Below are 19,509 nucleotides of genomic sequence, written 5' to 3' on the forward strand. Positions count from 1 at the left end.
AATAAATGGAGAATCTATTCCACTACCATGTGACCTAAACTGCTTGATGCTAAAAAAAATAGAGGAAAAACAGTTTTAAAAAAATAATTGCTACCTGTTTCTATGAAGAAAAATGTTTATTATAGACAAGACAATTAAAAACTGATATATTAAATATTGGAGAAAATCACTTGAAAATCACTTTTTTAATTCAAAATTATATAAAAATTCTTGTCAAAATATAAACAAGTGAGCTTGTAAGATCTAAGTACATTCATCATAGTATAAAAGATCCTCCCAAAATGTTGGATTTTATTTCCAGTGAGTCTCAGTAGAAGTCTTATCTCTACTGAATAAATTATGAAGTCTAATGAATCTATTGACATACTAAAAATAATAATGTTCTATAACTAAAAATTCCATGCCAATGAAATACAGCACCATGACTTTGCACACGCTTGAAACATAACTTTCTCTGGGTTCTCTTCCTGACTACTTCTTCCCAGTCTCCTTTTCTAGAATCCCATCTAGATTACACCTACTAATTCCAAGTGCCCCACATTTGTCTCTTTATATTATTTCATGTGGTGATCTCCTGAGCTTCGATGGATTTAATTATCATCTCTATAATGAGAATTCTCAAATCCACTCAAATCAAATTATCAACTTATAGCTATTTGACTTTTCTCAACTATAAAAGGGGAATAATAAAAGCACCACTATCTTAGGGTTGCCATGAGGATCAAATAAGATATTTGTAACATGCTTAGCAGAGTGCTTGACAACTGTAGATATTTAATAAATGCTATTCCCTTCTTTTCTAAGAGATCCAGCACCCTCTTCAGAAAGGTCTTAAAATTTCCTTTTTAGCTCCAGGTATGCATTCGACCTTCTTTCCTTCCTCATTCCAAATCCTGAATATAGAACAGATTTTGCACTGCCATTTTAATACAATATTTTTCTTAGTCTCCACAACAAAACTTTTCTTTCCCCAATTATTTTAAGGAATACATTGTCTCTGATAGCCTGGAGTACAAAGAGGAATTTGGTTGTCAATCCAAAGGATTCTGAATTCAATAAATAATTTAGTCTACATTTGTCAAACTGTTTCACTGATTAAAATACAAATTTCTGACTCTCAATCAATCATGTTTCCACTACAACATACTTTAAGAAAATTTTGTTGTGAAAGACAAGGGCGTGAAATACATGGATCATTGAATATTGCTTGAAACCATTTTAGAAAAACATGGTGAGCAGTTAGGTGGTGCAATGTTTAGAGTGCTAGGTCTGGAGTCAGGAAGACTTATCTTCCTGAGTCTAAATCTGATCTAGTTGTGTGACCCTCAGCAAGTCACTTAACCCTATTTTTTTTCAGTTTCCTCATTTTTAAAATAAGCTCAAGCAAGAAATGGCAAACCACTCAAGTATCTTTGCCAAAAGAACCACAGTTATGACTGAATTGACAGAACAAGAAGATTATCATGGTGTTGGCCTTTGTAATCATAGAGTTTTATCAGGAAAGGGGAGGCAAAATTTATTTCCCTTTATTTTGGTTTATCTTCTCTTCCTTCACACTGATTTAATGGAAATAATGCTGAATTTAGAGTCAAAAAGTCCCAGTTCTGTTACTTTCTAGTTCTTTGGACTTCACTTTTCTCATTTAGAAAATATACAAATTAGACTAGTTGAGTTCTAAGTTTCCCCTACCTCTTAAAGGTTTATGATTCTAAAAATGTCACATCACCTAGTTTATGATGTCATTAAAGGGAGGATATAGGTCATATTTCATTCCTATCTCTCCCTCAGCACCTAGGAAGTACTCTACACATGCTAAGGAATTGGGTAAGGATTTATTGAGGCTATTTTCAAGATAAATATAAATGTAATGAACATATAGGTGAGCCTTGCCTTGGGCAAGGTGGGGAAGGGGAGCTCACTCTACCTAGAGATTAACAGTTGAAGGTCAAAAAAGTGGAAATAGATTTTAACCTTTGTTTTATGGAACCCTCTAGCAGTCTGGTAAAGCCTATGAACTCCTTCTTTAAATAATTTTTTAAAGTGCATAAGATTACAAAATGCAAAAGGTTACAAAAGAAAATCATTATACTAAAATCCATTATATTGAAATATATTGTGACCAGTTATACTACTGCTAAGTCTATACCTCCAAAGAAATGAACTTTTAAATTAGTTGAAGAAAAGGTTCTATATGTATAGAAAATATTTATAGTAGAAGGAAGGAAATAAGTATTTATCAAGCACTTATTAGAAGTTAGGCACTGTGCTAAGTGTTTTTTTTAGAAATATTTTCTCACTTGATACAACAATCCCTTTGAGGTAGATGCTATTGTTATCTGCATTTTATAGTTGAGGAAAGTGTAGCAGATAGATGCCTAGGATAACAGAGCTAATGATTAGCTGAGATCAGATTTGAACTCAGGTTTTCCAGATTCCAGTGTTCTAACTATCAGAAGTTCTGGTAGCAAAAAATTAGGAGCTAAGGCAATTTCATCACTTGTGGAATGCCTGAACAAATAATGGTATATCAATGTAATGAAATATTATTGTGCTGTAAGAAATGAGAAAAAAATATTTCAAAGAGCTATGGAAATAATTAAGTGAATAGATGCAGTGACCTAAGCAGAATCAAAAGAACACTCATACTATAAAAATCAATATTATAAAACCAAGAAATTTTCAACATTTATATGAACTGATGAGAAATTAAATTTAAAAAACCAGGAAAATGATGTAAATCATACAATAACATTTTTAAAAATAACTAGCATGGGGTGGCTAGGTGGCACAGTGGATAGAGCACCATCCCTGGATTCAGAAGTACCTGAGTTCAAATCTGACTTCAGATAATAATTACCTAGCTGTGTGGCTTTGGGCAAGCCACTTAACCCCATTGCCTTGCAAAAAACAAAATAAAAAAATAAATAACTAGCATGAAAAGTCACAAATATACATATATACAATGCAATGACTAGCCATGATTCCAGATGGTCAATAATAAAACATTCTGTCCTTACCCTGACCAAAAGGTGATAGAATAAAAGTAAAGAGAGACAGAAGTGTAGACACAATCGGGGAGAAAATTTGTTTTGCTTGACTATACATAGTTGTTACAAAGACTTTGTTTTTCTTTTTTCTTTTCCCCAATGGGATATGAGTAAGTAGAAAAGAAAACATCAATTTCCATTCCTTAAAAATATTAAAATTTCATTTAAAAAGAAATTTATTATTAAGGTATTTTTTTAAATATGTTCAAGGGCTTTGGTTGAGCATCTTGATTAGTTCAACAGCTTTATTTTTCAAATAGTTAAAGTGAAATTCAGTCAGATTAAGCAGGTTACTCAAGGGCCAGGATGTGAATTCAATAGCTCTGAAAACAAATTTAATATTCTTCTCACTATTTCTTTCTGCTTCTCATCATAGATAAGGTATGGCTCTAAATTATTTATTACACAGAAGACCCTACCACAATCATCCTTCTTAAAAAACAGGAAAATATTTTTTCTGGATGTTTCTGAATATCTAAATATTTGTCTGAATGTTTTATAAATTTTTGTCTGGATGTGTTATAAATAATTTTCTGCTTAACTTCTTTTGTAAGATGAGTGCTTAAAAAGATTTGATTTTTTTAGTGAAGTGGTTGTAATCTATAGCCTATAAATTTGCCATCTCATTTCATTTTTCAAAGTATTTATAGGGTTTTGTATTTTAGCTGTCTATTATGAAGTACATTTAATTTTGCTAATTTTATTAGTTGATGAAAATGCTTAGCTACAACTCCAGTAATCATAATATATGTTGCAACTTTTTAAAAAGGTCCACATTGCCTAATACAATCTATTAGAAAATACCAGGGTTTAATATTTATGACATGATTCTGAATGTATCAATCAACAGAATATACTTACCATATTGCTAGGCTGAGATAGATATACAGGTGTTGACTTCAAAGTAGTCAAGGAGTAAAGTCTGCATGAACAAAGGAAGAAACAAAAAGTATAAAGCAGATTAGAGTGGGGAAGGGCAATAAATGTTCCTACTTTCCTCAATATTTTAGTACAGTGGAAAAATGACTGGGTTTTAATTTAGAAAAACTGATTTTGAATCATCAGAGAATCAAATGTTGAATCATAACTACTGCTTAATACACCTTGGAAAATCACTTTTTCTCTCTGGACCTCAGTTTCTTTATATGTAAAATAACTGATCTCTAAACCTTTATCACTCTACCTCTCATAATCCTATAACTCCTCCTAACCTCCATGAAAGCCATAAATTATCACATCCCAAGCAAGGTGCAGGATGAACCTGTAGTATCCTAAGCATCTTCAAGGCATGACACAAATTCTTCACATCCCATATGACTTGCATCATATAGAACTTCCAAGAAATAAAAGAGTGAAATTCTCCTGCTCCTCTATTTTCTGAAAAAGGCAGGGAATGCCCCTTTTCTAATACTCAGACTACACATCCATTAAGGGTGAGAGCATTTTCCTGGACCAGTTCCATGATACTGAAAAGAAATTTTTAAGTACCCAGCTGTATAGCACTTGATGAGCATTTAAATTACTTTATGATTCCTATAGCACCAACTAAATTTGAATAATTTCTTGTTGTTCTGTCATGTTCCACTGTTTGTGACCCCATTAGGGAATCTGCTTGGCAAAGGTATTGAAGCAGTTTGCTATTTTCTTCTCCCAGTTCATTTTACAGATGAAGAACTGAGGCAAACAGGGTGAAGTGATTTGCCCAGTCACCACAGCTAGTAAGTGTCTGAGGCCAGATTTGAATTTCCTGACTTCAAACCTGGCTGCCTTAACTTAATATCAATTCTTCACAAAGCAGCTGACCAATTTCACAAATTTAAGATAGTAACTCCCTCCAATTCTTTTACCTATCCTTTCTGAATGCTTCTGCCAAAGTCATCTATAATGATGGTAAAAATAGATGTCATTCCACTGCCTCAACATTTCAGTGACTTAACATTCATGATACAATGGCAAAGATATTGAGTCTAGAGTTAAAAGACATGTCTGAATGATCTTGAGCAGGTGAATTAAACTCCTTGGATCTCAGTTTTCCCAACTGTACAAGAGGGGATTGTTTTAATTGACTTCTGAAAGCCCCATCTGCTGTACTTCTTCTATGTCCTCTACTAGATCAAAAACTCCTTAGGGAAAGACTCTGCTTCATTTATGTCCATATCAAACCCAGAAGCTAGAAAATAGCTTTTCACTTAGGAGCAGATACAGAGTGTTCTACTTGTTCCACAAGTCTTAGTACAATTTTAATCTATTAATAGATAATAATTAAACACACACACTATTAAATTCAAGACCTCACAAGGACCTACAAATACCATAACTTGAAACTGTTAAAAGCTTAATAAATGTTTGTTGAATTTAATATTTTAAAGGAATTATAAGTATTCCCTAAGGTATAAAACTGGAGAACTATTATCAACTTGCAAAGGAAATTATCACATTATAAACCTAGGTCTAGGATAAATTTTCTAACTTCCAAATATGTTTATATCCTGACCAAGACAAGTGTTCCCAAAAATATTCTTTTTTTAATATGTTGTTACTTATAAGATTTTTTGGAGCATTTAGCTAATACTATTTCACCGACCTCTGTGAACTCTTATCAAGTTAATCCCTCCCAGCATTTGTTCATAAAATGCTTAAAAGAAAAATGTGATAACTAACATCAACTAGATTAGAAAAAAAAAAAGAGAGAGGAAAACAAAAATACCCAGAGGAAGAGGGAGAGGTGAGATTATTAGTAGTTTCTTTATTAGATGATAAGAGCTAAAATAAAAGCAAGGTGATGGTCTCCCCAGCACACTTCCTATCCAAAGATAAGATTTTAGACCTGGCATCTAAAATCAATTACATGGTTAAAGATATGCATTTATTCATTTATCTTTTCAACAAATATTTATTAAGAATTTAATATGTCTCATTATGTTAGGAGCTATGAGGGACCAAAAGATAAATAAGGGTTTGGTCCCTAACTTCAAGAAACTTTATAATCTAGAAGGAAAGATAAGAAATGCATACAAAAGGCCTTGTATTGTATTCAAGTACCATACAGTGATATGAGAACATGATAGGGGAGTTCAGAACAGGAAAAGAAGACTTCCGTCTAGGTTAACTAGAAAATGATTCATGGAAGCATAGTTTTCAGGAATAAGGAGGTGATAGACCCACTGCACTCTGTCCAGGCCAGATCATATTTTATTCTGAATGTATTCTGTTCTGGGTGCCACATTTTAGGAAGGACATTGATAAGCTCAGGAGTATCCTGAGGAAGGCAACCTTGCAACCAATATGGTGAAGGGCCTTTAGGTCATACCAAATAAGGATTAGTTGAAGAACTGAGAATGTTTAACCTGAACAAGAGAAGAATGGTTAGAAGGGGGAGATTGTGACATAATAGCTGCCTTAAAAGTGTGTGAGAGGTTGTCACTGCTTATCTCTAAGAGACAAAACCATAAGTAACAAAGGGAAGCTGCATAGAGATTGGTTTAGGTTTCATATAATGGGCTGCTTCAGGAAAGAGTTTCCCTCCACTGAAGGTCTTCTTTTTACTATTTTATTTACTTACTTACAAATCATCTCCTCCCCATCCAGTGAGAAACCATTAGATATATGATGCCCATTATATATACAAAACTTATTTCTTCATTAGCCAAGTTTGGGAGGAAAAGCAAGAAGAATAAAGGGAAAAAAATATGCTTCAAACCACAAACTGAGTCCATCAGTTCTTTATCTGGAGATGAATAGTATTTTTCATCATGAGACCTTTGGAGTTCGGGCAGATAATTGCACTGATCAGACCTATTAAGTCATACACAGTTGATTATCTTTATATTATTATATTTAACAACATTGCTGTTACTATGTAAATTGTTCTCCAGTTCTGCTCACTTCACTCTTCAACACTTCATGTCAGTCTATTTCTAGATTTTTCTGAAAGGAATAGTATAGAAAATATTCTTTTTCAGTCTTTCAGTGGAAATGTTAACTAATCTTATCCCAAAAGACATTGCACTGTCTAATAAGGAGTAGGGTACAGATGCTTTCTGCCCAAAGGAAAAAATTCATTAAACTAAAGTTCCAAGTATAAAAAATGTAGTAACAAAATGTTAAATTTCCCCATAGGTTGATTCATAAGGGTTTCCTTATCCACTCGCCAGCCTAGAATTAACCTAGCTGAAATCAGAAAAGCTCATCTCCAGAAAGTCATCTATTGGACCAAATAATATCACTTGATCACAGAAATTAATGGAAATGGTCCATGAAGGCATGGAGGAATTTTAATCTTTATCAGTGGCAGCTGGTGGGTCAGAGGATATAGAGCTTAGAATCAGGAAGGTCTGAGTTCAAATTCAGGGTCAAACACTTTCTAGTTGCATGACTCTAGGCAAATCATTAAACCCCTATTTACCTCAGTGTCTACAATTGTAAAATAGAGATAATAAAAGCACCTATACCTCCCAAGGTTGCTGTGAGGATCAAATGATATAATATTTTTAAAAGGGCTTAGCATATAAAAATTGGAAATGGAATGGATGCTAATCAATCTGGGAATGGCAAGGTATAGTATATTAATGAAATGTTTTGGGGCTATGAAAATGATAAGCAGGATGATTTCAGAAGAACCCGAAAGACTTACATGAACTGATATTAAGTGAAGTGAACAGAACTAGTAGAATATTGAACACAGCAATATTGTACAATGAAGAACTGTGAGTTACTTGGCTATTCTCAGTAATGCAATGATCCAAAAGACAGCTGATGAAAAAAATGCCATACACCTCCAGAGAAAAATACTATTTTTCTTCCTTCCTTCCTTTCTTTCTTTTTCTTTCTTTCTTTCTCTTTCTCTCATTCTTTTTTCTTTCTTCTTTCTCTCTCTCTCTTTTCTCTTTCTTAGTTTTCTTGCATAAAATGTTTGAGAGTGTGTGGCCCAGGTTTATTGGTAAATTTGTGATGCATTGGTTATTTTTGCTTTTCACTCCCATGAGTTAAAATTGTGAATATTCCTGCTTCTATTAAACAAATATTATAATTATTGTTGATTTTGCCTTTTCATTTAGTAAATTTAGTGTTCAAGAATTAACGATATCTTGGTGATTAATTTTGGATAAATGAGAAACATAATGATGGGACTCAAGAGCTTCAAGGTCTTACACACCTGTGCTATATAAATAAAAAAAGGTTCACATACATTTGATGGACAAAAATTCCCATTTTACTCTCTTCAGAGTAATTCTTAATTATATAGAATTCTAAGATTTGGTTTTAAAAATAGCTCTTTTTCAGGGGCAGCTAGGTGGTGCAGTGGACAAAGCACTGGCTCTGGAGTCAAGAGTACATGGATTCAAATCCGGTCTCAGACACTTAATAATTACCTAGCTTTGTGGCCTTGGGCAAGCCAATTAACCCCACTGGCCTTGCAAAAACCTAAAAAAAATAGCTCTTTTTTGTTTTGCAATAACTGGGGCTATAAAAATGATAGAGAAGAAAATTCGTAAGAGAATTAAAACTGAGGAAGAAAAGGCTAGTTGTTAACCCCCATGATTCTTATCTACAATAGTCTCACAATCCAACTCTTCACTACACATCTATAACTAACATTTGGCTAGTGGGATTTTCTTTGCTCAAGTTGCTGTCATCCATGAGTGATTGATCTAGTCATTTTGCCTAGTCAAACTAAGTGTCAATCTGCATGCTCACCTTACACATTGCCAGAAGAAAGGAGGCAAAACTATATAACTATATTCCAACAAACTCTAAAGAACATATTGAACCTAATGTTTTTTTAATCTCTGCCCCAATATCTGTTGAGTAAAATCATGCAAATAAATCTGAGAAAGTACATAAATTAAGCTGGTGGAAGGGAGGAATAAAGTAATAATCTTCTATCCTGCCTTTCTTATATAAAACAATGACAACAAATCTCCCAAGCTTTAATCACCCTACAATTCAGAGACAGAGACAGAGACAGAGACAGAGACAGAGAGAGAGAGAGAGAGAGAGAGAGAGAGAGAGAGAGAGAGAGAGAGAGAGAGAGAGAGAGAAGCAAAATAAAAACTAAGTGAATTTGACTATTGATGGTTATGGTACTGTCAACCCTGAAGAGCAAAACTTCTTCTTTCCCAAATATAATTTTAAAAACTCCTTTTAGAAAAAAATCATCATTAACTTTCCAGGTTAGCCTCAGCTCATTCTGAATTTTAGCATTTCTGAGTTTTTCCTTACTGGACTATGTCATGCTGTTATATTTATCCTCTACTATTTGTCTCAGCTTCTATATTCTGTACATTTTTTAAAACATCTAAATTGTTAATGAGTCCCTTGGGTATACACATTGGTATCTTTAAACAACTTCCCCTTCTCCTCCTCAATGGAATATTTTCTCTTTCAGTTTTCAAGATTTTATTCTTGAGAACTTCCCATGCTGTTTTACTTACTTTGTAAAATGTGATTCTACCCATCCTCTGAAACTTCAGGATGTTGCCTTCAAAGAACCTTGGTTCATATGAGTGACTTCTCTGCTCTTTTCTCCTTCTATAGCATGGATTCTAAGATTGAACTAACACTTCCCTTATAGGTTCCCATCATTTTACCCTAGCAACAAGTTCCTTTCTTTCATGAAATAATCAGAACAGAATTTTGCCTTGCTGACTCTCCTGCCTTTTTAAGGATGAAATTATAAAAAAAAACACAAGAAATTAGTAGTTCTGATTTATGAATAGAGATGGTCAGCAGATACCTGAAGAACTGCAGTAATCCTTCCCGACTATACCATGTTTATATTTCAGGCTTATAATATGTTTTACAAAACTCATCTATTTCCTCTATCAAGATGCTCTGTGTAGTATACGCTGAAGGACATATCACTTCTATTTCTTTTTCCATCTATCTTTACCTAAATGTATCTACCAATGACATTTTATATTGGATTACAAAGGATATGTATATGAATATATTCCTTAATACATTCTATCCCCCTTTTTATTCTGTACCTTGTGAATAAAGTATATTCTTACAATAATGTTGAAATTACTTTCTAAGTAGGATAGATATAATAATTCTGAAGTTGTCCCTATTTTACATCCACATGAAAAAGAAATCTTTAGAAGATACACAACCAAAATTTCAAAAGGTAAAAAATGTGGGGGCGGCTAGGTGGCAGTAGATAAAGCACCGGCCTTGGAGTCAGGAGTACCTGGGTTCAAATCCAGTCTCAGACACTTAATAATTACCTAGCTATGTGGCCTTGGGCAAGCCACTTAACCCCATTTGCCTTGCAAAAAAAACTAAAAAAATTAAAATTTTTTTTTAAAAATGTGAAAATCTCTTATTCCCACCAAAGATTTTTCTCTGTAAGTATAACACTAACTAGGAGATGAACTTTAGTCACAAAAGGTTCTTATCACATAAAAATCTATATACAGGTAAGATGCTAAATAAGCAATTTGACAACACTGAACTCAATCTGCAAGTGAACTAACTCATCAACCAGTGGTTTTAAAATACACAAACTGTGCAAGATAAATTCAGCCAGTTTTGAGCAAATGTCTGCTAATGAATCAGATGGTAGCTTTGTGACCTCTAGAAAATTCTGCCCTGAAAAGCATTTTGACTCATGATCAACTACTGTGATGAAGTGACATTTTTTTAATGTTTTCTATGATTTCAAGCAAGTTAAAACACACTAAAAATAGGATTTGGGGGGCATGAATTCTTCTCTTATTCAAGTAATTCTCAAAGTTTACAATATGCTCTATACAGTTTAACAGGAATGGATTCTCATCTAGAAGATGATTTACTGATAAGAAAATCAAGACAATGTAGAATCTTAAGATTTAAGACCAGTAATCTTCAACCTAACATCAGACATAAGTTTCTATGCCTAAAGATGCAGAGGGAAAAATGAAACTGAACCAAGATCAAATCATCATAGAATCATAGCATTTTAGTTCTGGAATGGTCCTTCAGAATAATTGACACCAATCCCCACTTCTAACAAATGAAGAAATTACGGCACAGAGAAATTATATGATTTGCAAAAAGTTAGTCAGCTTCATCTGATTTCTATGCCAGAAATACTTATACCATACCACATTGCCTCTAAATTCCAAATATTGTATACTTTTTGATTGAAATTGACCCAAATAAACTAGAGGGGCATAAGTTGTAGGTAAAATCTAAAACTAGAAGGATGTTCTGAATCAGGGGTTCTTAATCTATTCTATGTCATGGACTCCTTTGGCAGACAATGAAGCCTATCTTTGAATGTCTTTAAATGGCAATGTTGATTTATGAACAATTTGAATGATGAAGTCATTTTGACTACTTTTAAATACCCAAATTACCTACAAAGGATTCTTGAAGGAAAACATTAACTGCATCTAGAGAAAGAACTGATAAATAGAAATATATAGAAAATAGTTATACATATACATATATACATACATATTTGTGTCTAAAAGTAGCAATCGGGCAGCTAGGTGGCACAGTGGATAAAGCACTGGTCCTGGAGTCAGGAGTACCTGGGTTCAAATCCGGTCTCAAACACTTAATAATTACCTAGCTGTGTGGCCTTGGGCAAGCCACTTAGCCCCATTTGCCTTGCAAAAAAAAAAAAAAAACCAATAAATAAATAAATAAAAGTAGCAATCTTTCCAATGGAGGAGGGGAAAAGAAATTTGAATGACAATTTTATTACATATTTAAAGGAATAGCAAGTTGTATAGAAGAGATTTGCAGTTTCATATATAATCATTTTTTTCTGTTTCATGTTATAGAAATGCTTGTTTTATTTTTTTAAAGTTATAACGATTTTTTAAAAAATTGAACTGCACAAAGTAAATATTGGATTACAAAGGAGACCAATTTCATTGAAATACAGTTTAATATATATATTTATGTATATGTTGTATGTGTGTATATATATATATATATATATTCACAGATTCTAAGTTAAGAACTCCTGCTTCTAGAGCATCTATAACTTTCTCATTGAATAGACAAGAAAAATTCATCTAAGAGAGGTTGTGACTTGCCAAAAGTCACCCAAATAGTTAATGACAGAGCTGGGATTAGTTTCCAACAGATAACCCTTAGCAACTAATCTACTAATGTATCTTCTACCCTGGTATAGGACAAATAACTGCTATTTCTCTCAACAAGTAATAAACATATACACCTCCATGACTTATTAAAAATAAGAAATATAAATGAATTCTAAAGGTATTTGGGAATATGTAGGAATGATCATCAGAAATGAGCAAGAAGCAGTTTATGTCTAACATTCAAAATCAACATTGAGAAGAATAAGTATGGTCTCTCCTAGAACCCATCCATTGCAAACTTGCTGGTCAGAAGGTTTGATCCAGAATGACCAGGTCCACAAAATCCCAAAAGGTATATTGACCAATAGGTTCAGTTTCACAGTGGTAAAGGGAAGAAGAAAAGGAAGCACAGGTGTCCAATCACTGTAAAACTATGGCAGGCAGGTAGAAAACAGGCTGAAGGGTAGAACTCAGAGAATCTTGATAAATGATTCAACAACAACTTAAAGGGTTAATATAAATAATGATCTCCATGAGTCAAACCCAAGATCAGTGATATTTAACACTGAAACCAAGTTTAATGAAACTACAAATAGACTCAATAAATTATGAATTCAAAATTGAATCTGATGAAGGGAGGGAATAGAGAGGTTGATTTCTTAAGGTCCTTTGCAACCTTGTTATTTTATATAAGATTCAAAGAAGTTTTGTGAGTCTTCCTGAATTGATTTATTATTCCTATGATTTGACTAATACTGATGTCTTAATGGAAGACTAGAAATTAAGAATTAATCATTTTATCTAATCTTACCATGACATAAACTGGACTTCTTAAAAATAATTACACACATTTTAAAGGTAAATTATCCCTTCCAGGAAGAAGTTTTCAATGACAAAGAAGGAGTATCTCTTAATCTATCATAGAATAGGAACCATTACTTCCACCATTATTAAAAGAAAATACAGCTGTCCTCAAAAGATGCACTCCAGCTAAACTTACCAGGGAGGTCAATCAACAGCAATCTTTCAACAGGACTGTGACAGAACAAAAGAGCCAAGTTTCTACTCAGAGAAAACAGGTAGACACTAGGTTTGCAATTTTCTATCTCAATTGATAAGCAGTTCTTGGGATTCCAGATAAATCACTGGAAGTGGCTGGTGGAAAGAATCATATTGGATAGATCTCCACTTGTATTTTTCTTAGCATGCAGCCACAGGGAAATACTTAGAGCTAAAAGATGTCAATTTATAAAGAAGAGGCAGAACTAGAGTGGCAAATGACTCAAAGCCAGTCACACACAGCCTCAATAGGATTTCTTGTCAGCATAAGGCAATCTGGGATGCACTTTTGCTTGCAGAATTAGACTTGCTAGTTTCACAAATGCACTCTTTTCAAAACAAATCTGTTATTCCTAACGCAAGTATATTGTAGTCTTTAGGGGGAAAAGAAATGAGAAATGATCTGATATCCTCTTAAACTGGTTTTTCCACACAATCCTTAACAAAGACAAATGTTTGGATATTCTTTCTAAAAAGAAATTAATTCCTCCCATCTCTCATGTAAGAAATTTTTCATTTGGGGCATAAAGAGTTTCCTGCATGACTTTTAATCACTTAATGCTCAAGTATGACCATTCTTGAATTCTCCATTCAATATCTTAGCATATTGCAATATCTAGCCTGTAGTGCCTTCCAAAAACACATATTTGTTGAGTTCAATATGCTTTCCAGTTTTCTTATATTTCATCATCCCCTGTTGTTTTTAATATTGTCACTGCTCTATATATATTTTTAACCTTTTTTTTGGCAAGGCAATGGGGTTAAGTGGCTTGCCCAAGGCCACACAGCTAGGTAATTATTGTGTCTGAGGTCGGATTTAAACTCAGGTACTCCTGACTCCAGGGCTGGTAATCTATCCACTGTGCCACCTAGCTGCCCTTGCTCTATATACTTTCAAAGGATTCATACTAACCCTAACCTAGCTATTCCCCCCAAACCTCCCTTGTAACAAAGAATAACACTAAAGCAAAGCCTAGCTATGCAACAAAGCAAGCGTAAGAAAAGCCAACATTCCTCAGGTGTAATCCCCCCACCTCTACAGGGAAGACAAAGGTTAAGTTTCATCATCTGTTTTTCTTACCAAGACTAGTCATTAAATCAAAATTTAACTGTTTTTCAGTGTTATTTGTACTGACAGCTCTTGGACTGGTCTGAGGAGCTAAGAGGTGAATGGCTTCCTCAGTAACATATGGCTAGTGAATGATAAGGCAGAAACATACTCAAGTCTTCCAACTCCAAGTTTAATGGCCTTTCTTCACATATAGGTTCTTGATCTTTCTAAGTTATTGAATTCCTTTGACAGTCTAATGAAGGCTAAGGATATCTTCTCACAATGATGGTTTTAAATTTATAAAATAAAGATAAGACAGGGGCAGCTAGGTGGCACAGTGGATAGAGCACCAGCCCTGGAGTCAGGAACATCTGAGTTCAAATGCAGCCTCAGATACTTAATAATTACCTAGCTGTGTGACCTTGGGCAAGTCACTTAACCCCATTGCCTTTGTAAAGAAAAACACAAAAAATAAAGATAGGATAACATAGAAAATTAATTAAAATAGCTATCAAAAAGTTTTTTAAAAAGTTCATGGGCCCAGGTAAAGAACCCTTAAGATAGTTTGTTGCACATCATTGCAAGTTTACAATATCAGCTGGATGTCCAAATGGAGTTCTCTCTTGAAGCCCACTGACAGTCACCAACACATGGTATTAAGTATTTGGGTGAGCTCCTCCAGGGAAAAGAACTTAGAGAAACATGCCCCATTAATGAGGAATGGGAGAAAGAAAATAAAGAGTAAAAAGAGCCGGAAAAAAACAAAAGAGAGCTGCCCTGATGTAAAAGGAAAGTAAGATAGCACAGAGACAGAAAGAGCTATATGTGGACTTTAGATTGGAGGTGTCTCAGGATAAGAGATATTTAGCATATTTTTGTTTTGATTCTGATTTTTGTTTTAATAGGAACAAGATGAGTGCTAGGAAAAAAAGAAAATCTTTGGTTAACACTTCAAAGAAAAGTATTGTGTGATTTTTATTATATTTATTAAATCCTAGCTAAGGATGAAATGAAGTAAGATTAATTTTTAATATGTTTTTAAAAATCCATCCTTAGGGTATTAATCTTGTTTTCAGAGAAGAATGACACATAAATGCAATAATCTCAATAGTAAAAAGGAATTTTTTAAAAGCAATGGATTTCGAAGGTCTAATGATGGTACAAAAGAACTAAGAATTCTCAAAAACCTCTAAGAAAGGTTTGTTTTAAGTATTTCTAAAATAAATATTATTGAAAACTTGTATTTATATTTCGTTTCCATTTCTCTCTTTTCCCCCTCCCATGGAACCATATCAATATAACAAAGAATATTTTTAAAGAAAAAATAAGCAAACAATTTTAAAAATCTGAAAATACATTCAATGTTTCATACATGTGGACCTCTGCTAAAGATTTATGGGGAAAGAAAGAAGGAAGGTATATTTCTGTTTTAACTATTTAGATAGATCCTCTAAGTCAGAATATACTTCTTGTCAGCAGCTTCCTCCTCTCAATACATTTACCACTCCAGCCCTTACCTCAATCTGAAGGTCATAGACCATCTAATCTGGGGAATGACAGTTGCTCTAACAGGAATTTTTTAAATTATCTCAGCCAATATTGGTTCAACATCAAAAAAATTTCTCACTTTTGTTAACCCAAAATTCTTTAGCTAAATTAAGCCCCTAGTTGCCCAATCTCAGTACTTGGGCTCCGAATTCCTAAAAAAGGAAGTGATGATTAAAATTTACCAGCATGCAGGGCGGCTAGGCGGTGCAGTGGATAAAGCATAGGCTCTGGAGTCAGGAGTACCTGGGTTCAAATCCAGTCTCAGACACTTAATAATTACCTAGCTGTGTGGCCTTGGGCAAGCTACTTAACCCCATTTGCCTTGCAAAAACCTAAAAAAAAAACTTGCCAGCATAGCTTCTTCAAAAGCAGGTCATCTAAGATTAACCTCATTTTCTTTCTTTTTTTTTTCTTTTTTTTTTTTTGGAAAATGGTTCTGAAACTCACAGATCAAGAGGAAGCCATAGATAGTTTAATTTAGTTTCTGACAAAGCTTTTGGCATAGCCCGTTGTGGACAAGATGGAGAGATGCACACTAGACAGTAGAATTGTTAGATAGATTTGGATCAGGTTCCATGATTGGACCCAAAAAGTAATTATTAATAGACAAATCCCAGCATAGAAGGGGGTCTCAAGTACAGCACCCTAATAATAAATCTTGTCCTTACACTTGAGAGGCACTAAGAAGGAGGAGGACTAGAAAAAGGTCACAGATTTAGCAATTAATAAATCATTGGCAACAATAGAGAAAGTGGTTTCAGAAAAGTGGTGGGATTAGAAGTCAGACAGCAAAACATTCAGAAGTAAGAGATACAGAAGAGGAGGTCATGAGCTTAGATGAGTGTGACTGTGAAAGGAAAGAAAGATGTAGTATTAAAGCTTGAGTGGATCATAGGAATATTTGAAAGCTTGTTTGACTAGTTATTATTTTTTTAATTTTTTGAATGGGGGAGTTGTTGGATAGGCACCAAAGAGTCAGCAGATAAAGAGGAATTAATTTCGAAAAGGAAAATAGGAAAGATTGAAGAAACAAATTTCAGAGGGGGCTGGAGGAAATGAGATCAAAGTTATAAGAAAAGAGTTTGCCCTTCACAAAGAGAAGGGTCACTTCTTCAACAAAGACTAAAGCAAAAGAGAATGCAAGATTATCTAAAAGTTTTGAAGGAGGAAAAATGTCTAATGCAGTAAGATCCAAATAATGTAACAAGTAAGGCACTCTGATGGGAGGAAGGCTGTTTGAACTAGCTACTATAAGGTGTTGAATGAAAATCAATCATGAAAAAATAAAACAACTGTTATATAGCAATGAAGGTTGGATAGCATAAATCTGCAGTGGACCAAGTCAATAATACTGTGCTCCACTGTCAGTATTTATTCCAGTAGGAGAGGAAGAGGTAGGTGAATCAAAGTCTAGATGAAGGAACTGGAGATTTTTTTAACCTGAAGAAGAATTAAAAATGACATGAAATAATTGAAAGCCATCATGTGATAGAGGGATTAAATATGCTTGGTTCCAGAGGACGAAGGAGGAACAACTATTAGATATTGAAGATTTAGGCTCCATATGATGTAAAAGCTCTTAGCAGAACTGAACTAAGGTGGAATAGATTGCCTTGGGAAGTAATAGGCTTCTCCTCAGGGCTTTTATAAAATTTGGTTAACTACGTAACTGGTATCTTGTAGAGGGGATTCTTGGTAAGGTAAAAATTAGACTACTTTGCCTCTAAGGTCCCTTTCCTGTATATTACTGTTCTTTCTGCTGCCCAAACAACCTTCTCAAATTCCAGATATAATGCCTTTTCTGACCTCTTTCACCATTCTGATCTTTTCAACCTTGGTGTACCTGGTTCTAAGAAATCTTTTGATTCTGGCTGCTCTGTCTTAGCTGCATTCCCATGCAGTTTCTATATCCTTTACGAGGATTAATCTGCTCTTCTTCTAGCCCTCCAGCCTTGTCTTGGCTGTATACTGGCCCTGCATCAACAGCCTGCTCATGCCTATAACCTACTTCAGCATTCTAACATAAAAGTGCTATTCACTATCAAAGTGTTGTCTCTGTGGACTTATTTCTTATCTTCATAAGCACAAAGACTTTTCCTTCTGCTTTTGAACTGTCTTTCTGTCCCAGAGAAGAACTCAAATTGAATGATGGTTCATAATTTGTGGTTATACTCACAGCACAAAGTCATGATGAGTTGGCCTACCAATAGATAAAATTCCTTATTAAAAAGGTGGATTATGCCTACTGCAAATGTTATTCAAAAACAGCAGCAGACACAAGACTTGCCTTCAATCAAGAGAAATACACAAACACATCGTGCTGGATTTAAAATGCCTTAATGGTATATGAAATGACATTTTAGTAGTAACTTTAGTCCTTCTAAGTAAAATATATAAATAATTATGATAAATACACTAGAAAGAAAATATGATAAAGAGACCTTTCCAAAGACTCAGAAACTGGAAATGGACAATGAATTCCCTTGCCTATATTTAAATTTTAAACAACCAAAAATCTGTAACTGTCTGTATTTGGCAACATTTCTAGGTCTTCAACCTAAATTCTCTTTATCAATTTTCCAAATCCTTTGAGATGTACCTCTTTGTCAGTTTAGATCTTTTTTCCATAGGATTTTCAGCTTCCCAATACAGTACTTAGAGAAGGCTTTTAGATTTAACTACTAAGCAAAGACAGATCAAGCCTGCTCAGCAGCAAGAGAGAAGATCCAAAAAACACTAGCTTTGTATAGCTGTTAATTATCCCTATTTCCTTTCTTTCAGCTATAACCAAATGCCTAGGCCTGCCAACAGATTTCCATGCCAGAAAATTGTTTTGAAGTTACTACCAAAAGGTTTTCACTGCCCTATAGTTAATTGAAAAGTCCCTACTGTTTTCAATTATATTTCCTATTAGCATCAGGACTTGAGTTTTCCAAGTCTAAGCTGCTATTCAGAAGTGAGATTGAAGAACATCAAGATGATACAGGTGGGAGGAGCAGAAAGGCAACAAATTTCTAAGGAACCAGTCTAAATCTTCAATTTGTCACAACTAGATGTGTGTGTGTAGAATTTCAGTTTTACCTGGGGTTCAGAGAATTCCAGTGGTTTATCTAAGGTCACACAGCTAGTAACAAAGGCAGGATTTGAACTCAGGTCTTTATACCTTGCTACCTCTGTAATAGAAGAAGGTAAATCGATATACCAAAATTATATTTATGGTGATGGAACCTACCTCTAACAGAAGACAAAAACATGCTATCCATGCCAGATTGAGAACTAATGGACTTCTCTTTCTCTTCCTCCTCCTCTTTCTCTAATGAGAGAATCTGCTTTGACTATACAAACTTGTAGCGATTTTTATTCTTGCTTTTCCAATGGTTAGGGAAGGAAGAGGTGGAAGGGAGAAAATTCAGAATGGAAAATAAAATTGAAATTTTTTAAAAGCTTAATTGAACAAATAACACAGAAAAGACAGCTTGCACTTTGATGAACATGGACAGATAAGAGAGACATTTCAAAGGAAGAACTTGAGATGACTTGGTAAGTGACCGGATGTGTAAACAGGAATGAATCAAAGATAATAGCATAGTTTGGAGGATTCTAAGATTGGAAGCATGATCCACCATCAGTAGAAGTGGAAATATTTTTGAGTCACAGAACTGATATTCTTGGTACTTTGACTTCAATAGTTAACTGAAAATTCTGATGTCATCAAGTCTAACCTTTTACTTGATTCCTTTTTTGAAACATCTATAGCAAGTCT

At 34.1% G+C, this 19,509-nt stretch overlaps 1 protein-coding gene across 5 annotated transcripts in view; it reads right to left on the reverse strand.

The window, feature by feature from the left end:
- Nucleotides 1–19,509, reverse strand: part of LOC141497715 (lipoxygenase homology domain-containing protein 1-like) — a 710,463-nt gene that overhangs the window by 642,212 nt on the left and 48,742 nt on the right. For all 5 annotated transcript variants that reach the window (XM_074200482.1, XM_074200484.1, XM_074200481.1 and 2 more), the window contains one exon: nt 3,909–3,969. In XM_074200482.1, coding sequence (XP_074056583.1) covers nt 3,909–3,911 — 3 coding nt within the window. In that variant the 5' untranslated portion in view covers nt 3,912–3,969. The remainder of the gene's footprint in view (nt 1–3,908; nt 3,970–19,509) is intronic.

Source organism: Macrotis lagotis, chromosome X (genome assembly GCF_037893015.1).
Source record: "Macrotis lagotis isolate mMagLag1 chromosome X, bilby.v1.9.chrom.fasta, whole genome shotgun sequence".
Lineage (NCBI taxonomy): Eukaryota > Metazoa > Chordata > Mammalia > Peramelemorphia > Peramelidae > Macrotis > Macrotis lagotis.